The sequence below is a fragment of the Caenorhabditis elegans genome, chromosome I (assembly GCF_000002985.6).
Source record: "Caenorhabditis elegans chromosome I".
Classification (NCBI taxonomy): Eukaryota; Metazoa; Nematoda; class Chromadorea; order Rhabditida; family Rhabditidae; genus Caenorhabditis; species Caenorhabditis elegans.
Genome location: NC_003279.8, coordinates 12,783,123 through 12,806,625, shown reverse-complemented (window position 1 = coordinate 12,806,625; position 23,503 = coordinate 12,783,123). Strand labels below are relative to the sequence as shown.

The following is a 23,503-nucleotide window of genomic DNA, read 5'->3' as shown; positions in this document are numbered from 1 at the left end:
TCTTTTTTCGAAACAAATACCCTCATTTTTGTTTGGTTTTTCAGAAAAAATCTTCAAACTTGGCTAAAAAGTGTTAAAAATGGACGAAGACATTGCCGAGGTGAGTTTTAAGTTTAAATTCGATAATTTATTCAATTTTCTGGCTTTAAAAGTGTTAATAATTGATATTTTCACCTGAAAATCACTGAAAATCGAGTAATTTCAGGCACAATGTGCTTCGGAGGGCTGTGCAAATGTTCGGAAGAATTTGGGATTGCTTCTAATGCAAAACAAGCAACGTGCAGCGGAAATGCAGGATTTCTCGAAAGTTCAAGCGGTTAGTTGGCGGAAAAATCGAAAATTTAGCGAAAATCTCGGGATTATCACTGATTTTTCCCCAAAAAACCGGGCAAAAGCTCTTAAAAATTCAAAAAATAATAATTTCAGGAATGTGAGGTACTCCGTATGAAGCTCGTCTCAACAGATGCTGCATATCGGGAGTCTGTTCAACGTGAAGCCGAGGCGATTAATGCCAAAGAAATTGCAGAAGCTTCCCTGAAACAGGGACAATACGATTCAGAATTCTATAAAAAGAAGTCCGCGAGTCTACAGGAGCAAGCTGATGATGCGGAGGTTAATAGCCAGTTAAATTACAGAAATTGGAGAGAAAAACGACTGAAAAAATGGAAAATTCCGTGAAAAACGAGCTAAAAGCATGGAAATTGGCGATTTTTTGGGAGAAAAAGAGAGGAAAAACCCGAAAATCTGCAATTTTTTTTCGTTTTTTTTTCGCACTCAAAAATTCAAAATCTCGAGCCAAAACCGACTTGGTTAAATCTTCCCTAGTTTACGTTGTAGAAGTCGTAGAAATATCAGAAATTGCAGAAAAATCGACTTTTCGTCTAAAAATCCTGAATTTTTGGGCAAAAATTTAAGATTTTGTCCCCGAAATCCAGCAATTTATGTTCAAAAATAGTGTTAAATTGGATTTTTTCACTGAATTTCCGGAGAAATCTGGTCAAAAATCGGAAATTTCCAACTTTAAAACTGCCAGAAACAAGCAAAAAAAATATATTTTTCGAATTTTCGCACTAAAAAATTCAAAATTTCGACCGAAAACTGACTTGGTTGAGACTCAGAGGCTACAAACTACCGGAAAAAATGTTAAAAATTCATCAATTGTTCCATTTTTCTGAAATTTTCCTGGAGTTTTGGAGAAATTTGGTCAAAAATCCTAAAAATGATTACAATCACACAAAAAGTAGTAATTTTTCGTTAATAATGACAATTTTCCAGCCTTTTCGTGGAATTTTTAAAAGTATTTTTCTTTAAAAATTAATGTTTTTTACTATTTCTATTAGGAAAAAACGAATTTTTACTCAAAAAGTCGCATTTTTCACTGTAAAACCTGAAATTTTAAGCAAAAAATGGAAATTTCAAGCAGTTTTTCGCTAAAAATTTCAGTTTTTTTGACAATTTCCTCGGGAAATTCACTGAAATTTCCAGTTTAAATACACCTTTTGGGTAAAATTTGCTGGATTTTTCAGCTCCAAAAACTATAAACTATAAACTACAAACTACATTCACTAAAATAACTACAAATCTATTACAGAAGCACAAAGATCAAGCCAACTACTGGAGAAACAAGTATGATTCAGTTTGCGCATTGACTGAACGGCTTGAAGCTAATAATATTGATATTAAATCAAAATATGAATCAACTGTAAAGCTTCTGGAAACTGCTGGAAAACGAATGACGTCACTTGATAATCAGGTTACAACTCTGAAAGCAGCGAAAATTGAGAATTCATCAAAAACGAAGAAATTGGATAAATATCTGAAATCTGTGATTCAGGTTGTCGATGCTTTATGTACGTTTTTTAAAGAGAAAATTGAACAAAAAGAGGGAAAATCCTTGAATTTTGATATTTTTTAGCATAAAAATCGTGAAAAGTGGAACAAAATTGATTAAACATGGGAAAATCATTCAATTTTAGAGTTTTTTCGTCCTAAAACATACAAAAATGGAAGAAAAATGGCAAAAAAAAAACAGAGAAACCCTTGAATTTAAGATATTTTTAGCCTAAAAATCATCGAAAATAGAAAAAATTGACGAAAAAAAGGAGAAATTCTTAATTTTTTGTGTTTGAACCCGAAAAACCATCAAAAATGGAACAAAATTGATTAAAAATGGGGGAAAACCCTTAAAGTTTGAAGTTTTTAGACAAAAAACTATTTAAAAAAATGTGAAAATCCTGGAATTTTGAAAGTTTTTCGACCTGAAACCTACAAAAAAACCAACAAAATTGACGACAAAATAAGAAAATCTCTAAATTTAGGCTATTTTAAGCCTAAAAACCATTAAAAATGGAGAAAATTAGCACAAAATGAGGAAGACCTTGACTTTTTTGAACTAAAAACTTGAAAAAATTGAAGAAAAATGATTTAAAAACGGTGAAAATCCCCAAATTTAGATTATTTTAAGTCTAAAATTCATTAAAATTGCAAGAAAATTGACGAAAAAAGGAAAAAAAAAACTTGAATTTTGGAGTTTTTAGCTAAGAAACTATGACAAATGAAAGAAAAATGATTTAAATAAAAAGTGAAAACCCTTGAATTTTCGAGTGTTTTGGCAGTTTTTTGCTTCAAATTGGCGAAAAAATTGAGAAAACTGCTCCATTTGTCCAGAGATACATTTTTCTTGTGTGATTTTCGCTTAAAACACGCAAAAAAGTGCAGATTTTTCACTTTTTCGTTAGAAATGGCAGTTTTAAAATTACGTAAATTTGAAAATTTTCATTTAAAACATTGGAATTTACACGATTTTAAAACAAACATCGTGAAATTTCAGCATTTTACACTCAAAAATCTATATTTTTGTTGAAAAAATGGCTTTTTACTTTTAAAAACCGAAAAATTTGCCATAAATTAGGCAAAAAATGGCGAAAATTGGAACATTTTTGGCTTTTAACAGCCAATAATTGGTTTTATTTACTGAAAAAATCTAAAATTTTCCAATTTTTGTTCAAAAATCAGGGAAAAGATGGTATTTCGCGCACTATTTTTTGGCTAAAATTGAGGTTTATTTCTGTCAAAAACTGGAAATTTTCACAATTTCCAAGCAAAAAATCTCATAATTTCGCGTTTTTTTTCCGTTAAAAACTCGAATTTCCACAAAGAAAAACCTTCCCCCCTAGACTACAAACTACAATAATTCCTCTAATTTCAGCTTCAACATCAAATCTCTCAAAGCAATCAAAAAGCATCAAGGATCTGGTAACAGTCTTCCGACGTGACGATGTTCGTCTCTTTTTCAATTCTCAACCATGGAAGAACTCATTGTCCACTTCAGATCCTTCCATCTCGGCCACAGAAGCTGAAGCTTCAGAAGATCCTGAGCATCTTGATGACGTCATCACAGAGCCAGCTCCACCAATTGGAGAACAAACTCTCAGTGATGATGAAGAAGAAGAAGAAGAAGTTCCAGAAGATGAAGCCGACGATGAAGTTGATCGTGAGATCCGACAGCTCGAGAATGAACTTCTACAGCGTGTCAAAGAGAAAACCGTTCGCCGCCCCGATTTCACCGCAAAAATGATCGAATTGAAGGCAAAATCGCGTGCTCCACGGCTCGTGGAGACGAAATTTGTGAAAAAATGGCCAGAAGGGATCCATAAACCGACGGAAAAAGACTCATTTGGGCTTCTAAACTCGACGAAAATCCATCGAAATCAGTTTCCAACTTCAGATTTTGAAACGATTGCTCAGGCGACTGCGGAGAGAAAAAAGGCACTTTTAGGTGCTCAGGGAGCTGCAGGAGCATCGGAGCCCGGCTCATCATCATCAATTCATGGAAAAAAGGGAAAAACTGTACGAGAACTGCAGACAGAGATGATGAAAGGCGAATCGGTGAAAGAGAAAGCTGCGAGAATGAGAGCAGAAGCTTCTGCTGGAAGATCACAGGCTCCAGGACCTGCTCCAGCTCCAGCGGCTTCAGAACTCCAAGATCCTCCACAAGATTTTGGATTATCAATGTCGGATCCGGGATCAGATTCAGAGACTGAAGAACATCAGAAACAGGAGAAGCACATTCCAGCTATGGTGACTCGGAGATCTGCGAGACTATCCGCACTACCGGTTACACCAAAAAAAGTGAGCATTTTGATTGAAAATCGCGAGATTTAAGGGTTGTTTGGCTGAAAATCTGGAATTTCCGTGGTTTTTAAGTGGAGAATCGTGAAAATTTACAGTTTTTTGAGCTACAAATTTGGATTTTTAGCATGTTTTGGCTTTTTTTTTTCGCTTGAAAAACACCAAAGTTATGGTTTTTGGCTGAAAAATCTTGAACTTACATGTTTTCACTGAAAAAACGCTTAATTTTCCGATTTGGTCGAAAAATCAGGAATTTACGCGATTTTTAGGTTGAAAAGCGCGGAAGTTTAGAGTTTTTAGGCTTTTAGGAGGATAAGGATTTTTAGCATCATTCGGCTTATTTTTTCGCTTAAAATCGTTGTATTTCCCGATTTTTAGCTTGAAGAACGCCAAATTTCAAGTTTTTTGGCTGAAAAATCTGAAATTTACGTGATTTTTAGCTTGGAAAACGTGAAAATTTGAGAGTTTTTGGTCTAAAAATCTGGAATTTTGGCATCTTTTGGCTCATTTTTTAGCTTTAAAAATGTGAAAATCTAGAATTTACATGTTTTTTAACTAAAAAATCAGCCAAATTTCTAGTTTTTTGGCTGACAAAATCTGGAATTTACATTCTTTTTGAGTGGAAAAACGTGAATATTTCAGATTTTTCGGCTAAAATTCAGGATTTTTAGCATTTTTTGGCTTATTTTTTCGCTTGAAAAACGCCAAAATTTTAGTTTTTTGCCTGAAAAATCGCTAAATTTTCTGATTTTCTGATTTTTAGCTTGAAAAACGCCAAAATTCTAGTTTTTTCAGCAATTTTTGAGTTAAAAACTGCAAAAATTCCGGATTTTCAATCAAAAATGTGATTTTTCCACACAAAAATCTGAATTTTTGACAACTTGGCTCATTTTTTCAGTTCAAAAAGGCAGAAAAATGATCGTTTCGCCAAAAATACTGGTTTTTTGGCCTAAAAATTTACAATTTACATGATTTTTAGCTGGAAGAAAAGTGAAATTGCTAATTTACGTTTTAAAAAACCCAAATTTGCATGTTTTTTTCACTAAAAAATCACTGAAATTTCAGATTTTTGGCTTAAAAATTCGCAAATCACATGATTTTTAGCTTGAAAAACGTAGAAATTTTCACATTTCCGCGATTTTCGAATTAAAAATTCGATATTTTTTACTCAAAAACCAGCATTTTACATCATTTTTCCATTGAAAAATGACGGAAATTCGAAAATGAAAAATGGCGAAAAAGTTTTTTGTTTTGAAAATAATTTTTTACACAAAAAACCTAAAAAGTTTTCCAGATTTTTGGTATAAAAAACCGGAAAAAATCGGATTTTTTCACTAAAAATTCAAAAAAAAGTCGCAAATTTGTAGTTTGTAGTTTGTAGTGTGTACTTTTTCCAGGCTTCATCTTCTTCAAAAATGCCGCCTCCACCATCACCTTCACCTTCAACACCTGGAAGAAGAGGACGACGTCCAAGAACTCTATCGACAATGTCTATGGTTTGTAGTTTTTGTAGTTTGTAGTTTGTAGTTTGAAGTCACTGTGAGCCTCGACCTCTCCGCGAAAAAAATTCTTTTTTCGATTTTTAGAGTTTTCCGCTGAAAATTTTGTCATTTTTAACCGAAAACTCGAAAAAAAAATTATTTTTTTCTATAAATTTTGTAGTTTTTGTAGTTTGTAGCTTGTAGTCTTTAAGCCAAGAGCCGCCCGTAGCCGTACAAGAAGCTAATCAGTTGCCAAAGTCACTGAGAATACGGTTTGTAGTTTATAGTTTTTGTGACGTACGAAAAAAGTCGATTTTTTCCGATTTTAAGAGCCAAAAATCAGAAAAATTCAGTTAAAAAATATTAAAAATTGGATTTTTTACGCTTTTTGTAAAAAAAAAAGATTTGCATACATTTTAGACCTGAAAAACGAAAAAAAAAAACTAATTTTTTCAGTCGAAAAATCAGAAAATGTGCATAAAATTTACTTTTTTCGAATTTTAATTGAAAAATCCAAAAAAATCGCGATTTTTGTGACTTTTCAACCAAAAATTCGAAAAAATTGGCCAATTTTGTAGTTTTTGTAGTCTTGACTATAAACTACAAACTACAAAAATTGATTTAAAAAATTTCAGGAGCCTGCTGCTGCTGCTGTGACACCGGCGCCACGAGGACGACCGAGAAGTCGTTCGGCGGCAAAAGTTTCGGAGAATACGGTTTGTAGTTTGTAGTATTTGTAGTTTGTAGTCATTGTGAGCTTCAACCATTTTACAGGAGCCCCTCTCTGAAGCACCGTCAGCTCCTGTGAAGCGAGGCCGTGGCCGCCCAAGAAGTCGTTCGACAATGTCAATTACAGAAGATTCGGTACGGAAGTTGTAGTTTGTAGCCGAAAAATTTTAAATTTTTTTCTTTCAATTTTGTACGATTTAAATTGAAAAAAATCGATAAAAATTGGATTTTTACCAAAAAAAAAAATTTTTGAACTACAAACTAGAAGTCGAAAAAATCAAATTTATTTATCGATTTTTCGGTCAAAAATGGGTAATTTTCCCGTTTTTTCGGATTTAAAATCGCAAAAATCCGACTTTTCCCAATTTTTTTGGTATAAAATCGAGGAAATTCAATTTTTTGATTTTTTTTCGGTTGAAAAATAATTAAAATTCAATTTTTAGTGATTTTGGGTATAAAAATCGGTTAAAATGACGATTTTTATCAATTTTTTCTGTCTAAAGTGGTAAAAATTTGAAGAATTTACTATTTTTTATTGAAAATTCAGTTTTCCCCGATTTTTTGGGTATAAAATCGTAAAAACATAATTTTTTCAGGTTTTTTGGTGAAAAAAATCGTAAAAATCGTGAAAAATTCAGTTTTTAATGTTTTTTCGGCTAAAAAAATCGTAAAAACCGAATTTTTCTGGTTTTCCGGTCTAAAATCGAAAAAAAAAAACCAAATTTCCAATTTTTTAAAGTGAAAAATGTAAAAATTCATTTTTTATCGCATTTTTCACTCTAAAATCAAAATAAATTTACAATTTTTTTAAATGCTATTTTTCGATTTTTGACCGGAAAACCAGCAAAAAAAATTTTTTTTTGATTTCTCCGATTTTTTTTAAACAGAAAAATATAGAAAATTAAATTTTTCACGATTTTTGCCCCAAAAATTATAATTTTTGCTATTTTTTTACAATAAAAACCTGAAAAATGTCATTTTACAATTTTATACCGAAAAATCTGGAAATTTTGAATTTTTCGTCTGAAAAACAGTGAAATTTCTAATTTTTTAATTTTTTTCTCTCCAAAATATTAATTTCATTAAAAATTGTAAGTTTTACGATTTTAGACCGGAAAACCAGCAAAAATTCGATTTCTCCGATTTTTTTAACAGAAAAACATTAAAAATTGAATTTCACACGATTTTTACGATTTTTTACCCAAAAAAAAACCCTGAAAAATTCCTTATTTACGATTTTATACGACGAGAAAAATCTAGAAATTTTCAATTTTTCGACGAAAAAAACAGTGAAATTTCTGATTTTTTATCTTAAAAATTCATTTTAAAAAATTGTAAATTTATTTTGATTTTAGAGTGAAAAATGCGATAAAAAAATGAATTTTTACAATTTTTCACTTTAAAAAATTGAAAATTTTTTTCGATTTTAGACCGGAAAACCAGAAAAATTCGGTTTTTACGATTTTTTTAGCCGAAAAAACATTAAAAACTGAATTTTTCACGATTTTTACGATTTTTTTCACCAAAAAACCTGAAAAAATTATGTTTTTACGATTTTATACCCAAAAAATCGGGGAAAACTGAATTTTCAATCAAAAATAGTAAATTCTTCAAATTTTTACCACTTTAGACAGAAAAAATCGATAAAAATCGTAATTTCACCAATTTTTATACCCAAAATCACTAAAAATTCAATTTTAATTATTTTTCAACCGAAAAAAAATCAAAACATTGAATTTCCTCGATTTTATACCAAAAAAAATTGGGAAAAATCGGATTTTTGCGATTTTAAATCCGAAAAAAACGGGAAAATTACCCATTTTTGACCGAAAAATCGATAAATAAATTTGATTTTTTCGACTTCTAGTTTGTAGTTTGTAGTCTTTTCAGGAACCTTCCACATCATCAACCGCTGCGAAACGATCAAAACGAGCAGAATCCGATGAAGAAGAGGAACAAGACTTGAAATTAACGAATAAATCGCCTGAAAAACCCAAAAAACCATCAAAAACCACCGAAGAAACCGTGGGCGATGTACTGAAAAAACGTCTACGAGACACAGCTAAAACGACTGCTACAGTAATCCACACACCGGGACCCCCGTTGAGAACACGAAAAATGGAAAGAATGAGAGCTCCGACAGCAGTGACGTCATCGAAAAAGGAAAAGCCGAAGAATGCTGGAAGTGCAGATTCGAGCATTAATGAGGAGGAGCACGAGGATGAGACGATGATTTTGGAGGAGCAAGTAGGATGATGGAAAATCTGAAAATTTTGAATTTTTCATGAGAAAAGCTAAAAAATGGAAATTTTGACGAAAAAAAACGCGATTTTTACGAATTTTTCATCAAAAAACCTGAAAAAATACACAATTTTTATGATTTTTCAATCGGAAAATAGCTACTTTTTGGCCACAAAAGAGTGTTTTTTGGCGATTTTTTCACAATTTTTACCCAATTTTTATGGATTTTTCGAGAGAAAAGCTGGAAAAATTGAAATTTTCACGAATTTTTGGCCGAAAAAACAGTGATTTTTACGATTTTTTAATTAATTTTTTTCGTCGAAAAACCTGCAAAAATACAAGAAAAAAAAACGATATTTTCAGATGTTTTAATTTAAAAAAAATCAAAAAATTCCAATTTTACAGGAAAAATAATCAAAAATTGCGAATTGAACAATTTTCTGACCAAATATTGGAATTTTGGCGATTTTCTGACTGAAAAACGCTGGAAAAATCTCCAAAAAAAAAAATCGAATTTTGACGATTTCAAAAACGGAAAAATTAGGCGTTTTCACAATTTTTCGACTAAAATTCAAACAATTGGAATTTTAGGGCTTTTTTTCCGTCTGAAAAATGGCAATTTTGAAGATTTTTCTATTTGAAAACCGGAAAAATTGTAGTTTTTACGATTTTTTGGTTAAAAATTGTTTAAAAATCTAATTTTGAAGTTTTTCCTACTGAAAAATCGATTATTTACGATTTTTCAATTAAAAAATCCGAAAATTTGAAGTTTTCACTGTTTTTTTGGAATTTGTGATCAAAAAAAATTAATTTTAATTGCTATTTTTACAATTTTTACCGAAAAAAAAGCAGTAAAATGTTTAATTTTCTGCGATTTTTTTTGCTGAGAAACCGAAAAAATTTGCAGTTTTTACAATTTTCCCACTGAAAAATTCAATTTTGCCGCTTTTTCGACCGAAAAAAGTTTCAAAAATTGAAATTTTCATATTTTTTCAGCTAAAAATTTGAATTTTTCACAACTTTTCAGCCAAAAACCCAAAAATAAGCTTTTAAAAAACAATTTTTGTAGTTTGTAGTCTAAAAAATCCAATTTTTCAGACCCTCGATCTACCACAACAGACCTCCCAGCAGGAGCCGCGAATTTCGTGTGGAAGTGAGCTGCTCGACGAGCAATTTGATGCTTCAGAAGAACATTCTGGCACTGTGCCAAGTGCTCCAGAATTGACTAAAAATCCTGCTCCGCCAGTTCCAGAAGCTTCAGAAGCTTCAGCTGAGCCACCGAAAATCGATATTCCGGAACAAGCCACGCCCATTTTGGCTCTGGCTCTGGCTCTGCCCACTGTTTCCCCCACAGCTTTAGAGCCACCAAAAGCTCAGGAAAATCCTACTGCCGAGCTGCCAACTACTTCAGAAATTTCTGGAAGAGCTCCACAGGCTCTGCCTACTTCTAGCCAAACTCCGCCCACTTCTGGCTCGGCTGCTCCGCCTGTCGACGACTTGCTCAGCGAAATTCTTTCCGGAGCAAAAACTACAAAAACTAGAAAAGCAGCGCCGCCAGCAGTTCAAAAGAGCATTTCATCTACCACGCAACAAGCTCCGCCTACTTCTGTCCAGGCTCCGCCTACTTCCTGCTCAGCTGCTCCGCCTGTCGATGACTTGCTCAGTGAAATTCTTTCTGGAGCAAAGACTACAAAAACTACAAAAACTACAAAAATGCCACCAGTAGATCAAAAGAAAATTTCTTCAGAAGCTCCGCCCATTTCTGACTCAGCCCCAACTTCTGTCCACCAACAAACTCCAAAAAGTCCGAAACAAATTCTGAATTCAAAATATGGATTAGATATTAGTGATAGTGAAGATGAAGAAGAGGAAGAAGAAGAACGGGGGATGGAAATTGTCGAAGAAGAAGAAGAAGCTCCGCCCATTTCTGACTCACTTCAAGCATCGGAGCCAAGTTCTACGGCAACAGTGAAACCGGAAAAAGTTGTTGCAGTCGTCAAAATATTTTCGCCGGAAATCGATAGCACAAGTGTGGAGGCTCCACCTGAAGCCTCGGTGCCACCAAAAGCTCCGGCCGCCACAAAAATCGATAATCAATTGGCTGACCAACAAGCCTCGGAGCCCGAACCACCAAAAGCTCGAAAGTTGCCGATTGCCAGGAAAATTCCGCCGAAAATTAAGATTAGCTTGCCTGCTCCGTCCAGCTCAACAACTTCTGATGATGATTTGATGAGTGATATTCTTGCGGGGGCGAAGACTACAAAAACTACAAAACCTAAAGCTCCGCCCACGCGAGTAGCTCAAACCACGCGCACCAAGAATTTGGCTCAAAAACGGAAGGCTTCACCACCCACTCCGGCTGGAACGACGGCTCCAAAACGGCAATATATCAAAAAATCGATAGATTCTGTTCTACCACCATCTTCTTCTTCTTCTACGGAGCCCCCAAGTGCTCCTGATTCTGCTTCTACTACGTCATCAATGAAAAAAGGTGGTGGAGCAATTATGATTGAAGCAGTGCCGTGTCGTCCCGGTGGAAAAGCTATCAAACGGGAACAAAAACCAATTGGAATGAAGGAAATGATGGTGCAAAATGTGGAAAAAGGAGGGAAAAAAGTTAATAAGGTAGAGTTTGTAGTTTGTAGTGTATCAATTGCAAAAAAAAAACGGGTTTTTTGGTGCAAAATTGAAAAATTTTGAATTTTTTTGGTAGGAAAGCTGCAAAATATTCAGATTTTGCTGAAAAAAAATCGGGAAAAATTGTCTAGTTTTTAATGATTTTTATAACGAAAATTGGAAATTTTATGACTTTTTGACCAAAAAATTCGAATTTTTACGATTCTTTTGGGGAAAAATTGAAATTTTGAAGATTTCTCGACTAGAAAAATGGAATTTTTATGAGATTTACAATTTTTCAATCGAAAAATTGAATTTTTATAATTTTTAAGCTAAAAAATTGTGATTTTACTATTTTTCTATTACAAAATCTGTAAATTTCCCACTTTTTTCGCCAAAAAGTAATTTTTTTATAGTTTTCCGCAAATTTTACGGGTTTTTGGCAAAAAAAAAACTGAATCTAAATTTTCAAATTTTAAAGATTTCTTGAATAGAAAAATGGAATTTTTTAGAATTTTCGACCAAAAAATGTATTTTTTATGATATTATATACAATTTTTCAACTAAAAATCAAATGTTACTCGATTTTTTTCAACCGAAAATTGGAAATTTCCCACTTTTTCCCCCAAAGAAAATTTTTTTAATAGAGTTTTCCCTAATTAAATAATTTTTAATCAAAAATTAAAGTTTTGAGAATTAAAATTCCAATTTTGAAGTTTTTTAGCGGAAAAGTGGAATTTTTATAATTTTTTTGCTAAAAATTGAGATTTCCATGTTTTTTGACACTGAAAACTGTGAAGAATGCACGAAAAAATTTGAAAAAAAAATCGTAAAAATTGGAATTTTTACTTTTTTTCCGATGAAAATGCAAATTTTCACGATTTTTTCTTTAAAATATTGTAATTTTCAGACAATAAATGCTTAATTTTGCAGATCAAAACGCATCTTCGTCAAGCATTGGATCTAAAAATTCCATTTGAAGAGCTTAAACGTCCAATGGAAGAAAAAGGAATTAAATTAGGTGATTCAATTCCATTAACACCATCAGATGCAGTTGATGTAATGATGGAATTTCTTCGAGAAACTTCTGCAGCCGATATGTGGGCGGTGCTTAATCGACAGAGAATTGATGCAAATTTAAAACCATTAATGAATAAGGAAGAGGAGAACTTTTTACAAGTTTCTGTTACACTTAATGAACACGATCAACAGCTTTTGGAAGTTTTTATTAGGTACGGGTGTAGTTTGTAGTCGAAATGACAGAATTTTTAGGTGAAAACTCCTTAAAATGAAAAAAAAAAACGCTAAAAATTGAAAAAAAAAATCAGGTTTTTACTAGAAAATTTCAATTTTTCGACCAAAAAAGTTTCAAGAATTAAAAAAAAAATTGCACCATTTTTTCGGCTGAAAAATTATAATACTCTAATTTTCTGGTAAAAATTGGTATTAAATTTCTAGAAAAAAATTTCAAAACAAGAAAAAACTATTTCTTTTGATTTTCTGTTAAAAAACAATTTTCTCCTGGAAAAAAACTGAGATATTTGAAATAAATCGCAATTTTTACGATTTTGTGACTAAAATTTTTTTTTAGCAAAAAGCAAAAAAAAAACAAGAAAAACTAAATTTTTAAAAATGATTTTTCTCTAAAATTGCAAAAAAAAAGATCTCTACTAAAAATGCCTTTTTTAAAATAAAATTTGCGAACAAATATTAAAAATTTGATGATTTTGTGACTGAAAAATTCAAAATTTCATAATTTTTTGACCAAAAAATGCAATTTTTAAATTTTCGAGAAAAATTGCTGCGCTTTTTACGATTTTTTTGTTTCATTTAAAAAAATTACAAAACAATTTTATAAATTTAAAGTTTGAAATCTTCTGTTATTTGTAGCTTAAACGGAAACCTATGAGAAAAGTCTGACAAAGTGATTTAAAAAAATAGAAGCAAAACAAAAAAAAACAATCAAGTTTTTACGATTTAACAGCAAAAAAAAGATAGTATTTTCACACTTTTTTGACCGAAAAAAATTTAAAACTGCAAGTTTTTGATTTTTTTTTTCTCTAAAAATCCGGATTTTTTACGCTTTATCATCTAAAAATTTGATAAACCTAACAATAAGATAAAAAAAAGATTTTTCATTCAAAAATTCCGTAAAATTATTGCAATTTTCACAAATTTTTGCAGAAAAAACAAGAGAACAACTTTTTTACGAATACCGAATAATTTTAATTTTTCCGAGTCATATAATCAAAAATTTAAATATTTCATTCAAACTTTTTATTTATTTTTTGTTTTTCTTCAAATTACACAAAAAATTTTTCAAAAAAAAAAAGAAGTTTTTTCCCCCATTTTTTGCATTAAAAATCACAAATTTTTCCCATTTTCCTGGAAAAACATTAAAAATCGAAAAAATCGACCAATATTCATTTTTTTTTCAGCCGTATAATCTTCGAACTATGTGCTCGTGAATCAATTGGTTCAAATGAGTGTGGCCGTCTAATTCGCCTATTCTGTCATGCTGTTCGTTTCTCTGAATCTGCCGAAAATCCAGATGACGTCACTTCACCAGTTTATCAGAAGAAATCCACGTGGATTCGACGTCTTTTCCAGATTCTTCTATTGAATCATCCAAATCAAATTGGAAAATCCACATGCTATATTCTAATGTCTGATGTGGCAAAATATTGCCGATTTTTAGTGGTGGAAGAGATGGATAAGGATCATATGGGATCGGAATTCCATTTAGCATTCCGTGTATTGATGCATAAGGTATTTGAAATAGTGTAGTTTGTAGTCATTCATTCGAATTTTCAAAATTTTTAGTCGAAAAATCGAAAGAAAAGTAGTTTTTCTGCAAAAAATCAAAAAAATTAGAGTAATGGTTTTCGATCGGAAAATTCCAATTTTTTGCTCAAAAAATTATAAAAATTGCAATTATTTTGAGGTTTCGATCCAAAATTTGTAGTTCCCCCAATTTTTGTTTGAAAATTTCAATTTTTATACCAAAATTGTAAAAATTTCATTTTTCGGCCCAAAAATTGCATTTTTTCGAAAAGTACGCAATTTTCATAATTTTTAGATCAAAATACATAGTTTCACTTTTTTCAAAAATCATTTTTCAACAATTTCAATTTCCTATTTTTCTTATTTTTGAAAAACTTGGAATTATCATGATTTTTGTCTAAAAGTTAGCATTTTTATGATTTTTCGTCTAAAAACCGGACGAAATAAGTCATTTTTCACCCAAAACCAAGAGAATCGGAATTCTTTTACCAAAAACCTGATAAATTTTCGAACAAAATTGAATTTTTAGGATTTCTGGCCAAAAAATGCGATTTTTACGATTTTTTAAAGTAAAAATTGCAATTTTCGGCTCGAAAAGTTAAAAAAAAAAGAAATTTTTCTGATTTATTGACCAAAAAATTGGAGTTTTTCTAATTTTTTACAAAAAAACTGTTTTTTAAACGATTTTTCGCGCAAAAAAAATTCCTAATTCACAAAGACACAATTTTTATGATTTTTATCTTGAAAAAATTGAATGTTTCTGTATTTTCACGAATTTTCGTATATATTTTTTAAACGATTATTAAGCTAAAAATTGGAGTTTTCACGATTTTTCAACCAAAAAAATTTTAAATTTGTTTTTTGACGAAAAAAAAATCAAAAAGCCAATCAATTGCATTTTTCATACTTTTTCGACCAAAAATTAGAATTTTTAGGTTTTTCTGGCCAGAAAATCAAAAAATTTCGACATAAATATTTTTTTTCAACAAAAAAACAAAATTTGCGAATTTCATAATTTTTTGTTGTTGAAAAAACCATTAAATTTATATTATTTTTCGATAAAAAACTGCAATTTTTCCTATTTTTCGACCAAAAATAGGTATTTTTTTTATTAAAAATGTAAATTTTTATAGTTTGTAGTTTGTAGTTTGTAGTCCCAACCCCCTTTAACTCTTCCAAAAATTTCCAGGATTCGGAACAGGCAAGTGCCGTCAATTGGTTGCTCAACGCAAAATTCGACGTCGCCTACGTGGCCCCGCCCACTTCGAATGACGTCACAGAAGCTTGTATAAATGCTCACAAACAATGCATTGATGATGATGACGTCACACCTTCTTTGTTGAAAAAATCGATTTTTTTGGCGAAAACTGCGGCTCCCGAAGTGTTGAATGTGGCTTTCGATTTTTTGAGGCAAAAAATGGATTTAATTGAAGAGCAATTTTTGAAGCCGAAAGAAATGGAAAAAGAACCAAAACGTGTGTAGTTTGTAGTCTTTGTAGTCTGTAGTCTGAGAGCTTTAACTAAAAATTAAAAATTTTCAACGATTTTTTTTTGGCTAAAAATTTCAATTTTCACCATTTTTTGACCAAAAAAGTGTATTTTTCACGATTTTTCTCTAAATATATCACTTTTAGCTTCAAAATTATGAAAAGTGCAGATTTTGGTCGAAAATTTGAATTTCAACGATTTTTTCGAATCAAAAACTATCAAAAAACATTTTTTAACGAATTTTAGCTTAAAAATAAAATTTTCGCAGTTTTTCAAATTAAAAGATGTAAATTTCATAATTTTGTGATTCTGTCTTTTTTTTTAGGTGAAAAATTTCAAATTATACAATTTTTCGATCAAAAAATTGAATTTTTTACGATTTTTAAACTGAAAGTTGTCATTGTTAATGTTTTTTCTTCAAAAATTGAATTTTTTTAAACGATTTTATCCTAAAGAAGTCAATTTTTACGATTTTTTACCTTAAAAAATTCAGATAAACAATTTTCGATCAAAAATTGCAGTTTTCACGATTTTTAAGAAAAAAGTTGTGTCATTTTTAACAAGTTTTCTGCAAAAATTGAAGTTTTTTACAATTTTGGCTTAGAAAATTCATTTTTTACAATTTTCCTAAGCAAAAACTGAAAGTTTTCATAATTTTCCGATGTTGAGCTAAAAAACTTAAAATTATGCTATTTTCCGGTCAAAAATTGGAATTTTTACGGTATTTCCACAAAATATGATTTTTTTAAAAACGATTTTTTGCCTGAAAATTTTAATTTTTGCCTTTTTCTTAGCAAAAAAATTTTTTAAACAATTTTTCGAACAAAAAATTGAATTTTTAATGATTTTCGAGTTAAAAATTGGAAATTTTATAGTTTGTAGTATATACTTTGTAGTTTGTAGCCTCTCAACCTCAATCAATCATTTCCATATTTTTCCAGGTATCACCGCCTTCAGTGTGCCAACAGTCGTCACAAAAATGACAAAATCCGAAGCGGAAATGCTCAAAAAAGAGTCGAAATGGCAGAAAAATGTGCTCCGAGTGATGATTGACAATCCATTTTCGTCGCATTCCCACGCGATTTTTGCAGCGTTGAAACAGATCTCGCCACAGGTACATTTTGACTACAAACTACACTTTTTACAGGAAAAAATTAGAAAAATGAAGAAAATTGGAAATAAAAAAACCTAAAATTCGAAATTTATTTTTTTAATTCAAGTTGTTTCTGAAAAAACTTCAAAAACACACAAATTCTTATAAAAAATTTAAAAAAATTGATTTTTACAACAAAAAAGTGGGAAATTCTAATTTTTACTGAGAAAATCAAAAAAAAAAAACGAAAATTCGAATTTTTTCCAAAAAAAAAGAAGGAATTTTGATCCTTTTGTGTAAATATAATTGAAAATTTAATAAAAAATAGATTTTTTTGATTTAAAAAATTTTATTTAAAAACCTGAAATTCTAGTTTTTTCTGGAAAAATACTCTAAAAACACCGAAATATTTTAAGAAATCGGAAAAATTACATTTTCCTGCAAAAATCGAAGAAAAAATCTGAAAAAAAAATTCGAATTTCTTCTTCTGAAAAATGAATTTTTTTTCTGGAAAAAAAATCAAATTTTTCATTTTAAAAAACTAAAATTCTGTCGATTTTTCTTACAAATCGAACAAAAATTCTGAATAAGAAAAATTCAATTTTTTTTACCTACAAAAAAGAAATTAAGATTTTTATTTAAATATTCCAAAGGCTTAAAAATTAAAAATAACTTTTTAAAAATCGAGAAAAAACCCCTTTTTTTGTTGAAAAACCGAGAAAATAACTAAAAATTGAACACTTTTTCTAAAAAAATTTAAAAAAAATTCAATGTAATGGAAAAAAAAATGGAAATTCGAATTTTTTTGATTTAAAAAATGTCTAAAATTAAAAAAAAAAACCCCAAAATTCTAAAAAAAAAAGGATTTTTCTGAAATCTCGAAACACAAATTCTGAAAAACGAAAATTTTAATTTTTTTCTGGAAAAAAATCAATTAAGAAACAAAAATTGAAACTTTTTTCCTTAAAAAAATAAAATTTTTTATTTAAAAAAAAAATTATTTTTTGTACATAAAGGCTTTTTTTTAATTCAGAAATGATCGAAAACTGTTTTAAAAAGTTAGAATTTAAAAAAATGAAAATTCGAATTTTTGATTAAAAATAATTTCTGAAAAGTAGAAAAAGAACCCAAAATTATAGTTTTTCTCTGAAAAAAATTGTTAAAAAAAAATTTTTCGGAAAAAATTACATTTTTCCTGCAAAAATTGAAGAAAAAAATCTGAAAAAATTCGAATTATTCGAGAAAAAAGCATATTTTTCGATTAAAAAAAACGAAAATTCTGTCGAGTTTTCTTACAAATCGAAAAAAAAACTAAATTCGATTTTTTTTTCCTAAAAAAAAGAATTTTTATTTTTATATAAATATTTGAAAGGCTTAAAAATTTTTAAAAAATCGAAAAATAAAATTTTTTTAACCGAGAAAATAACGAAAATTGAACAAAAATTCAATGTATTTTTTTCCCAAAAAATTTTGGAAAAAAGGAAATTCGAATTTTTGAACTATTTTCTTAAAAACTGAGAAAAAAAACCCAAAATTCTAAAAAAAAATCGAAAACTACACAGAATAAAAGGATTTTTCTTGAAATCTCGAAAAACAAATTCTGAAAATGGGAAAAAAGCTGAAAATTGGATTTTTTCTGAAAAAATCAAAAAAATGTCCTATGTTCCACCCTCAATATATTTCATTTCCAGGTATCACAATTACGTGAAATCATCGAATCATCGGAAATCAATCAATATGTTGAAATGACAGGAGAGGATGCAATCCGTGACGCAGTTCAAAATCTCGTTGATCTCATTTCAATTTATACAAATTTCCCATTAAAACCAACAACTCTCCCTCCATCCTCTTAATCATTCCCTTCCCCTGTTTTGTTTTATTTGGTCGTCATCCCGTTGAAAATCCGTGTCATTTTTCTGAGAAAAAATTATCTGAAAATCGATTTTTTGACTTTTTTTCTAATTTTAATCATTTCTCTTTTATTTTTAATAGTTTTTTTTTTCATTTAATATTACCGCCCCACGTGCCTTAAGCCCCCTTTTTCTCAGGGTTTTTTTGTTGTTACTTTCGCTATTTCTGTAAATTATTCGATGTTCAGGAATACACGCTGTTTTGTTCCAGACTACAAACTACAAACTACAAAAAATGGGAAATTTTTTAAAGGTGGACTACGGTAGGAGACAAAGTACGCATTTTCGTTTGTTTTTAGCTTTGAAATTTTTTTTTCGAAATGAAATTATCACAAAAGCACGATATATCAAACATATCTAGCTACAGTAATCCTTAAAAAGACTACTGTAGCGCATGTGTCGATTTACGGGATCGATTTTCGAAATTTGAAAAATCGAGCCCCGTAAATCGACACACAGAGCTCATTAGTAGTCATTAGTAGTTAGAGTAATCATTTAAACAACTACTGTAGTTTTCGCTACGGGATATTTTGCGCGACAAATATGCTGTGCGATACGCATTCTCAAACTTTGCGTTTCTGTAATATTAATGGCATTAAAAGTGAAACTTCTATCAGAAATTAATTGGTGGGCGATATTCAAAAATCAATGAAAAGGGTCTCGGCATACAAAAAAGTTTATGGTAGTGGCTTTCCGACTTTTTGAGTCATTTTTTAGCTATCTATTCTTTTTCCGACGGAAATTCATCTAATGGTCTAACTTTGAAAATTCATCTAATGGTCTAAAAAAACATAGAAAGGCACTTTAACTCTAAGAATATTCAGTTCACTTTGAACATCTATATCAGGCATTGCAGGCCGAAGGCCTGCTGTGCAATTACAACTGTTTCAAGCCCAGATTGTCTGGATTAAGTGCAGCAGGCACTCTTACTCTTAGAAGACGCAGTCAACCTCAAATCATTATACCAAGCCAGGCCGGAGGCCTGATATGCGATTACTCTTAGATAAGTTTGACTTAGAAAGCTTTTATTATTTTCAGTTTTAAAAAAAAATCCCCATTCCCGAAGGGCTGGGGGCCCACAGGCGTTCACGATTTTCCAAAAAAGTGAAATGTTTATTTTTTGGTTATTTTTCAAATTTGAAAACACCATACGATTTTGGTTTAAATACTAAATTGAAATAGAAATTTCGCTCTCTTACGATCTACGCCATACCCACTGCTAAGCCTGGCAACTCGCAGATTTGCTATCAACATTATTGGAAACTGTGGGCTGGCTTTAAACGTATTCCAAGCAGAGCTGTTATTCACTCAAGTTTTCTAAACATATACCCCACTCCCGAAGGAATTTCAAGGAGATCTCGAATAACCCCATACCAGGTTAGAGGCGAAGCCGAGAACCTTCGCCAGCTACCTTGCTAATAACTTAGAGCAAATTAACCCTATCCCCATTCCCGAAGGGCTGGCGGGCAAAAATTAAATTATACCGAAATTTTTTGAAATTCTCAGAAAACTTGGAAATTCCTGGAAAAAACACCCATAATTACATTTCTGAAAGGTCCGGGAAACAGCGAGGAAAGCGTGTCAGATTTTTGTCACAGAATGTCTCAGAATTTTGGAAAAATTACATTTTTTGTGTTACACGGTATATGATTCAACCTATCGTTTTTCAGATTTTCAGACACTGTTCTGCCAAAAATTATGAATTAGTGTAAAATTATTGGCGTTCTCAGACAGTTTCAGAGTTTCAGAGAATTTTTTTAAACGAAACATGCCAGATAACGCTTTAAAATTTCCACCAAACCCGCCAAAAAGCTAGTATTGGCATTTCATATGGAAAAAAATTCGAACTTTTCCGAGAGAACTCCACGGTCGTGTGTTTTCTCTTCCACATAGTTAGTGGAATTTTTTTTTTTTGAACTTTTGAATCTTCAAATCTTTTTTGTGAAAAGAAACAATTTCACGTATTTTTCTCCTTACAATAGAATATTTATTTTATTTATTTATTGTTCACAATGCCACATCTCTCCACGTGTGTACAACAACAAGTAAAAACTAAATGTATTCATTTCTCGACTCTCTCGTCTTAGCTTTCTGTGAAAGCATCGAAAATGTGGTGAGTTCTATGGCATTTGTGTGGTTTTCAGATTTTTTTTGAAGGAATATAAATGGAAAAATGATACCTCAGTTCTTACAAAACTTCTTGTTGAATCTTAGTATTCCGTGTTTGCTTACATCAGCTGATAAATTGCAATAAAATACTGGAAAACTATCAACTTCAACCTAATTTTGAATACTTTCAGGTGCCTCGGATCGTTGGTAAACTCGATAGGAACTTTATAGTAGAGCACAGACACGGACTCGGTGGATTGGAGATTTATAGAGTACTATTATTTTTTGAAAAAACTATACAACATTTTATTATTTTCAGTGAGTCCCGAGAACAGCTCCAATGCTCAGCTACAATGCTCTATAAGCCATGTAGGATTTGAGAAGGCAAACACGGATCAACGGTAGGATTACTGTCTTTTTCAAATATTTCATTAGTTTTTTAGTACTGCTTGTCATATAAAACAACTGTTTAATAGAGCAAAAACTTCTGTGAAGAACTAATAAATTCATTTTTAGATCGGCATAGGACGGACGCATTCAAGGAACAACACAAGGAGTCCACGAGGAGATGTTGCGACTTCGCGAAGATTTTATTAATTTAACTTTTTTTTGGAAATTTTTGTATTTTTTCAATCTTTTTTATCCTTTCTGCATAGCAAATTGCAATTTGCAACGATCGGACAACAGGTAATTCTGAGTTTGAAAAATTGTTGGGCGCATGTGAAACAGAAATTCTTCTGTACTGCTGCTACATATTAGATTTTCTGTACTGCTATTAGAACTTCTGCTATTAGAGCAAATCTCTCATTAGAGCAATTTTAGTTTGAGAGCTCAGATTAGGTAGGTGCAACGAGTACTTGGGTGGCTTGTCATTTGGCAAGTTTGCTCTTGCGGTTTACAACCTTCTGCTATTAGGGCAACTATCTTTTTAGAGCAGGTTACACGACTTCTTTTTCGACTGGGCATGTCTGTAATTTCTTTTTTGCAGAGCGGAAATCTCTCGCTTTGTAGATAAAAATAATAAAAGGTGATAAAGAATACTTCAATGCTAATCTACGAAGTATTCTAATTTTTTCCAGTTTTTGCCAAATCTATTTTGAAAATTACAGACCTCGAAATTTTATTATTTGTTTTTTTATGCTTTGAGTGTCTTGAAGTTTCTACGTGTTTCCACAATTTTCCAAAATGTGTACGCTTTCTGAAATTTTCTGTTTTCAGAAAGTTTTTAAGTTTCATAGTACATAGTTTCACATAGAAGAAGATTCTGGAAACACCCGAAACGTTTCGAATCATGGCGTATTTTCTAGATTTGTCAAGGATTTTGAATTTCCAGGGTTTTCCAAAGCTTCTAAAAATATCCAGATGTTTTGACAATTTCTCGAGCTTCCCAGAATTGAATGTTCCACAAACTATGAGTTATTTTTTAGAAGTTTTCGGCAGTTTCTCGCCAACTTTAGAGAACATAGTTTTTTTGAGTTCCACGAAATTTTCTAGAAAAATTTGATTTTAAATTGTATCCAGAAGTTTTTCGATCGCTTCAAAAGTTTCTAGAACTGTCCAAAAGTTCCGAGTACCGGCCCCATTTTTTCAGGTCGCCAGAAATTTAACAAAGTTTTCAGAAGTTACAGTTTTCATGAATATCTAAAAGATGACCAACACCATGGAGATGGAAAATCAAACAAAAAACCAACAAGTTGATGAGAAAAAATGGTAATGGAACATGGAAAAGACGACGGGAATATGGGAATATAATGAAAAATTTTTAAAGAGGAGTGTTGTTTTTTACAGCTTCATCTAAAGCTCTCCACGCCCGTAGTCCTCTTTTATTCATTTTCGCTTTGATTGAGTTTTCCACGTACTTACTTGACATTGCCATTTCAATCTCATAAGGATCCGCGAGCTTCTTCTCCAAGAGCTCATTTGAAAGTGGGCGACCACAGATTCTAGCACTAAAATTTTGGATATATATATATAACTCAAATCCATTATCATTGCTCAAGAATTCATTTAAAGATATTTTTTAAAGATTCAAAATAAGAATTTCAAGGTAATAAGTGAAATGATATTTGAAATAAACATACTCTGTGGCCAAAACGATTGCAGCCAAATGTGAGAGCCACGATCTATACGGTACCAGAAATGGAATATTCTTCGAAATATGATGCACGGAATACTGTTCTCCTATTGGTCCAATCAATTTATTCACTCTGTCTTTTGCTTCATCATCCATCAAAATAACCGAAAGAACGATTCTGTTTTTTCCAAACAGCATTGGATTGTAATCCACAATGGAAACTAGAATCCTAAAAGAAAAAAGGTTGGAACATTTTGTGTGTAACTTTGTGAAAAATCTTACTTGGGGAGATTTCCATCGCCTTGTAAAAAATGAAACCCTTCATGGACTGTTAACCCGGTGGTGTTGAAGGCGGTGTAAATTTTTGTAGTATCCAAAATCTGAAAATTACGAAAAGTTAGCGTGTTTCACAGAAGATAGTAGGATTTTGACTGGAAATTCAAGAATTAAAAAATGATTGCTGTCAAAGCATAAACCTACCGAATCTTCGTCTGGGTAACCGATGTTGGAGTTCAAACCGATCAAAGAAGCAGCAGATTCATCGGAGAATATATGAGCTTGCGGCTGAAAATATTCTGTTGTTAAATTTGCAGGCATTTTTTGGTGAAACATTTGGCATGTTTCTTGGTTTCTATTGTTTGTAAAACTTACAGAAGCAATGCTGAAACTTCTAAGAGATCGGACAGGAGAAGGAGGTCTCAACACAAGATCTTGAGCAACAACTGGTTGAGGAGATGGAGCAACAGGTGCTGGTAGGTTTATTTAAATAATATTTATTTATTTATCTAATTAATATTTATTTATTTGATTAATATTTATTTATTTATTTAATTAATATTTATTTATT

General features: G+C 31.1%; 1 protein-coding gene and 1 pseudogene across 2 annotated transcripts; one reads left to right on the top strand and one right to left on the bottom strand.

Moving 5' to 3' along the window:
• The first annotated feature begins 44 nt into the window (after window positions 1-44).
• On the top strand, window positions 45-18,683 carry attf-6 (AT hook Transcription Factor family). Its single transcript, NM_182000.6, has 15 exons — window positions 45-100; window positions 206-316; window positions 427-612; window positions 1,592-1,850; window positions 3,209-4,131; window positions 5,529-5,627; window positions 6,248-6,328; window positions 6,387-6,476; window positions 8,232-8,588; window positions 9,681-11,207; window positions 12,132-12,430; window positions 13,637-13,967; window positions 15,172-15,457; window positions 16,412-16,584; window positions 18,255-18,683. The coding sequence occupies exons 1-15, from the start codon at window positions 80-82 to the stop codon at window positions 18,414-18,416; spliced, it is 4,905 nt and encodes a 1,634-aa protein (NP_871800.1). The 5' UTR covers window positions 45-79; the 3' UTR covers window positions 18,417-18,683.
• A 3,661-nt stretch (window positions 18,684-22,344) lies between these two features.
• Y18D10A.26 lies at window positions 22,345-23,343 on the bottom strand (annotated as a pseudogene). The gene is made up of 5 exons: window positions 23,308-23,343; window positions 23,137-23,220; window positions 22,939-23,036; window positions 22,664-22,885; window positions 22,345-22,531 (listed from the first exon to the last, which is right to left on the bottom strand). Coding segments are annotated over exons 1-5 (627 nt in total).
• Between the last annotated feature and the right edge of the window lie 160 nt (window positions 23,344-23,503).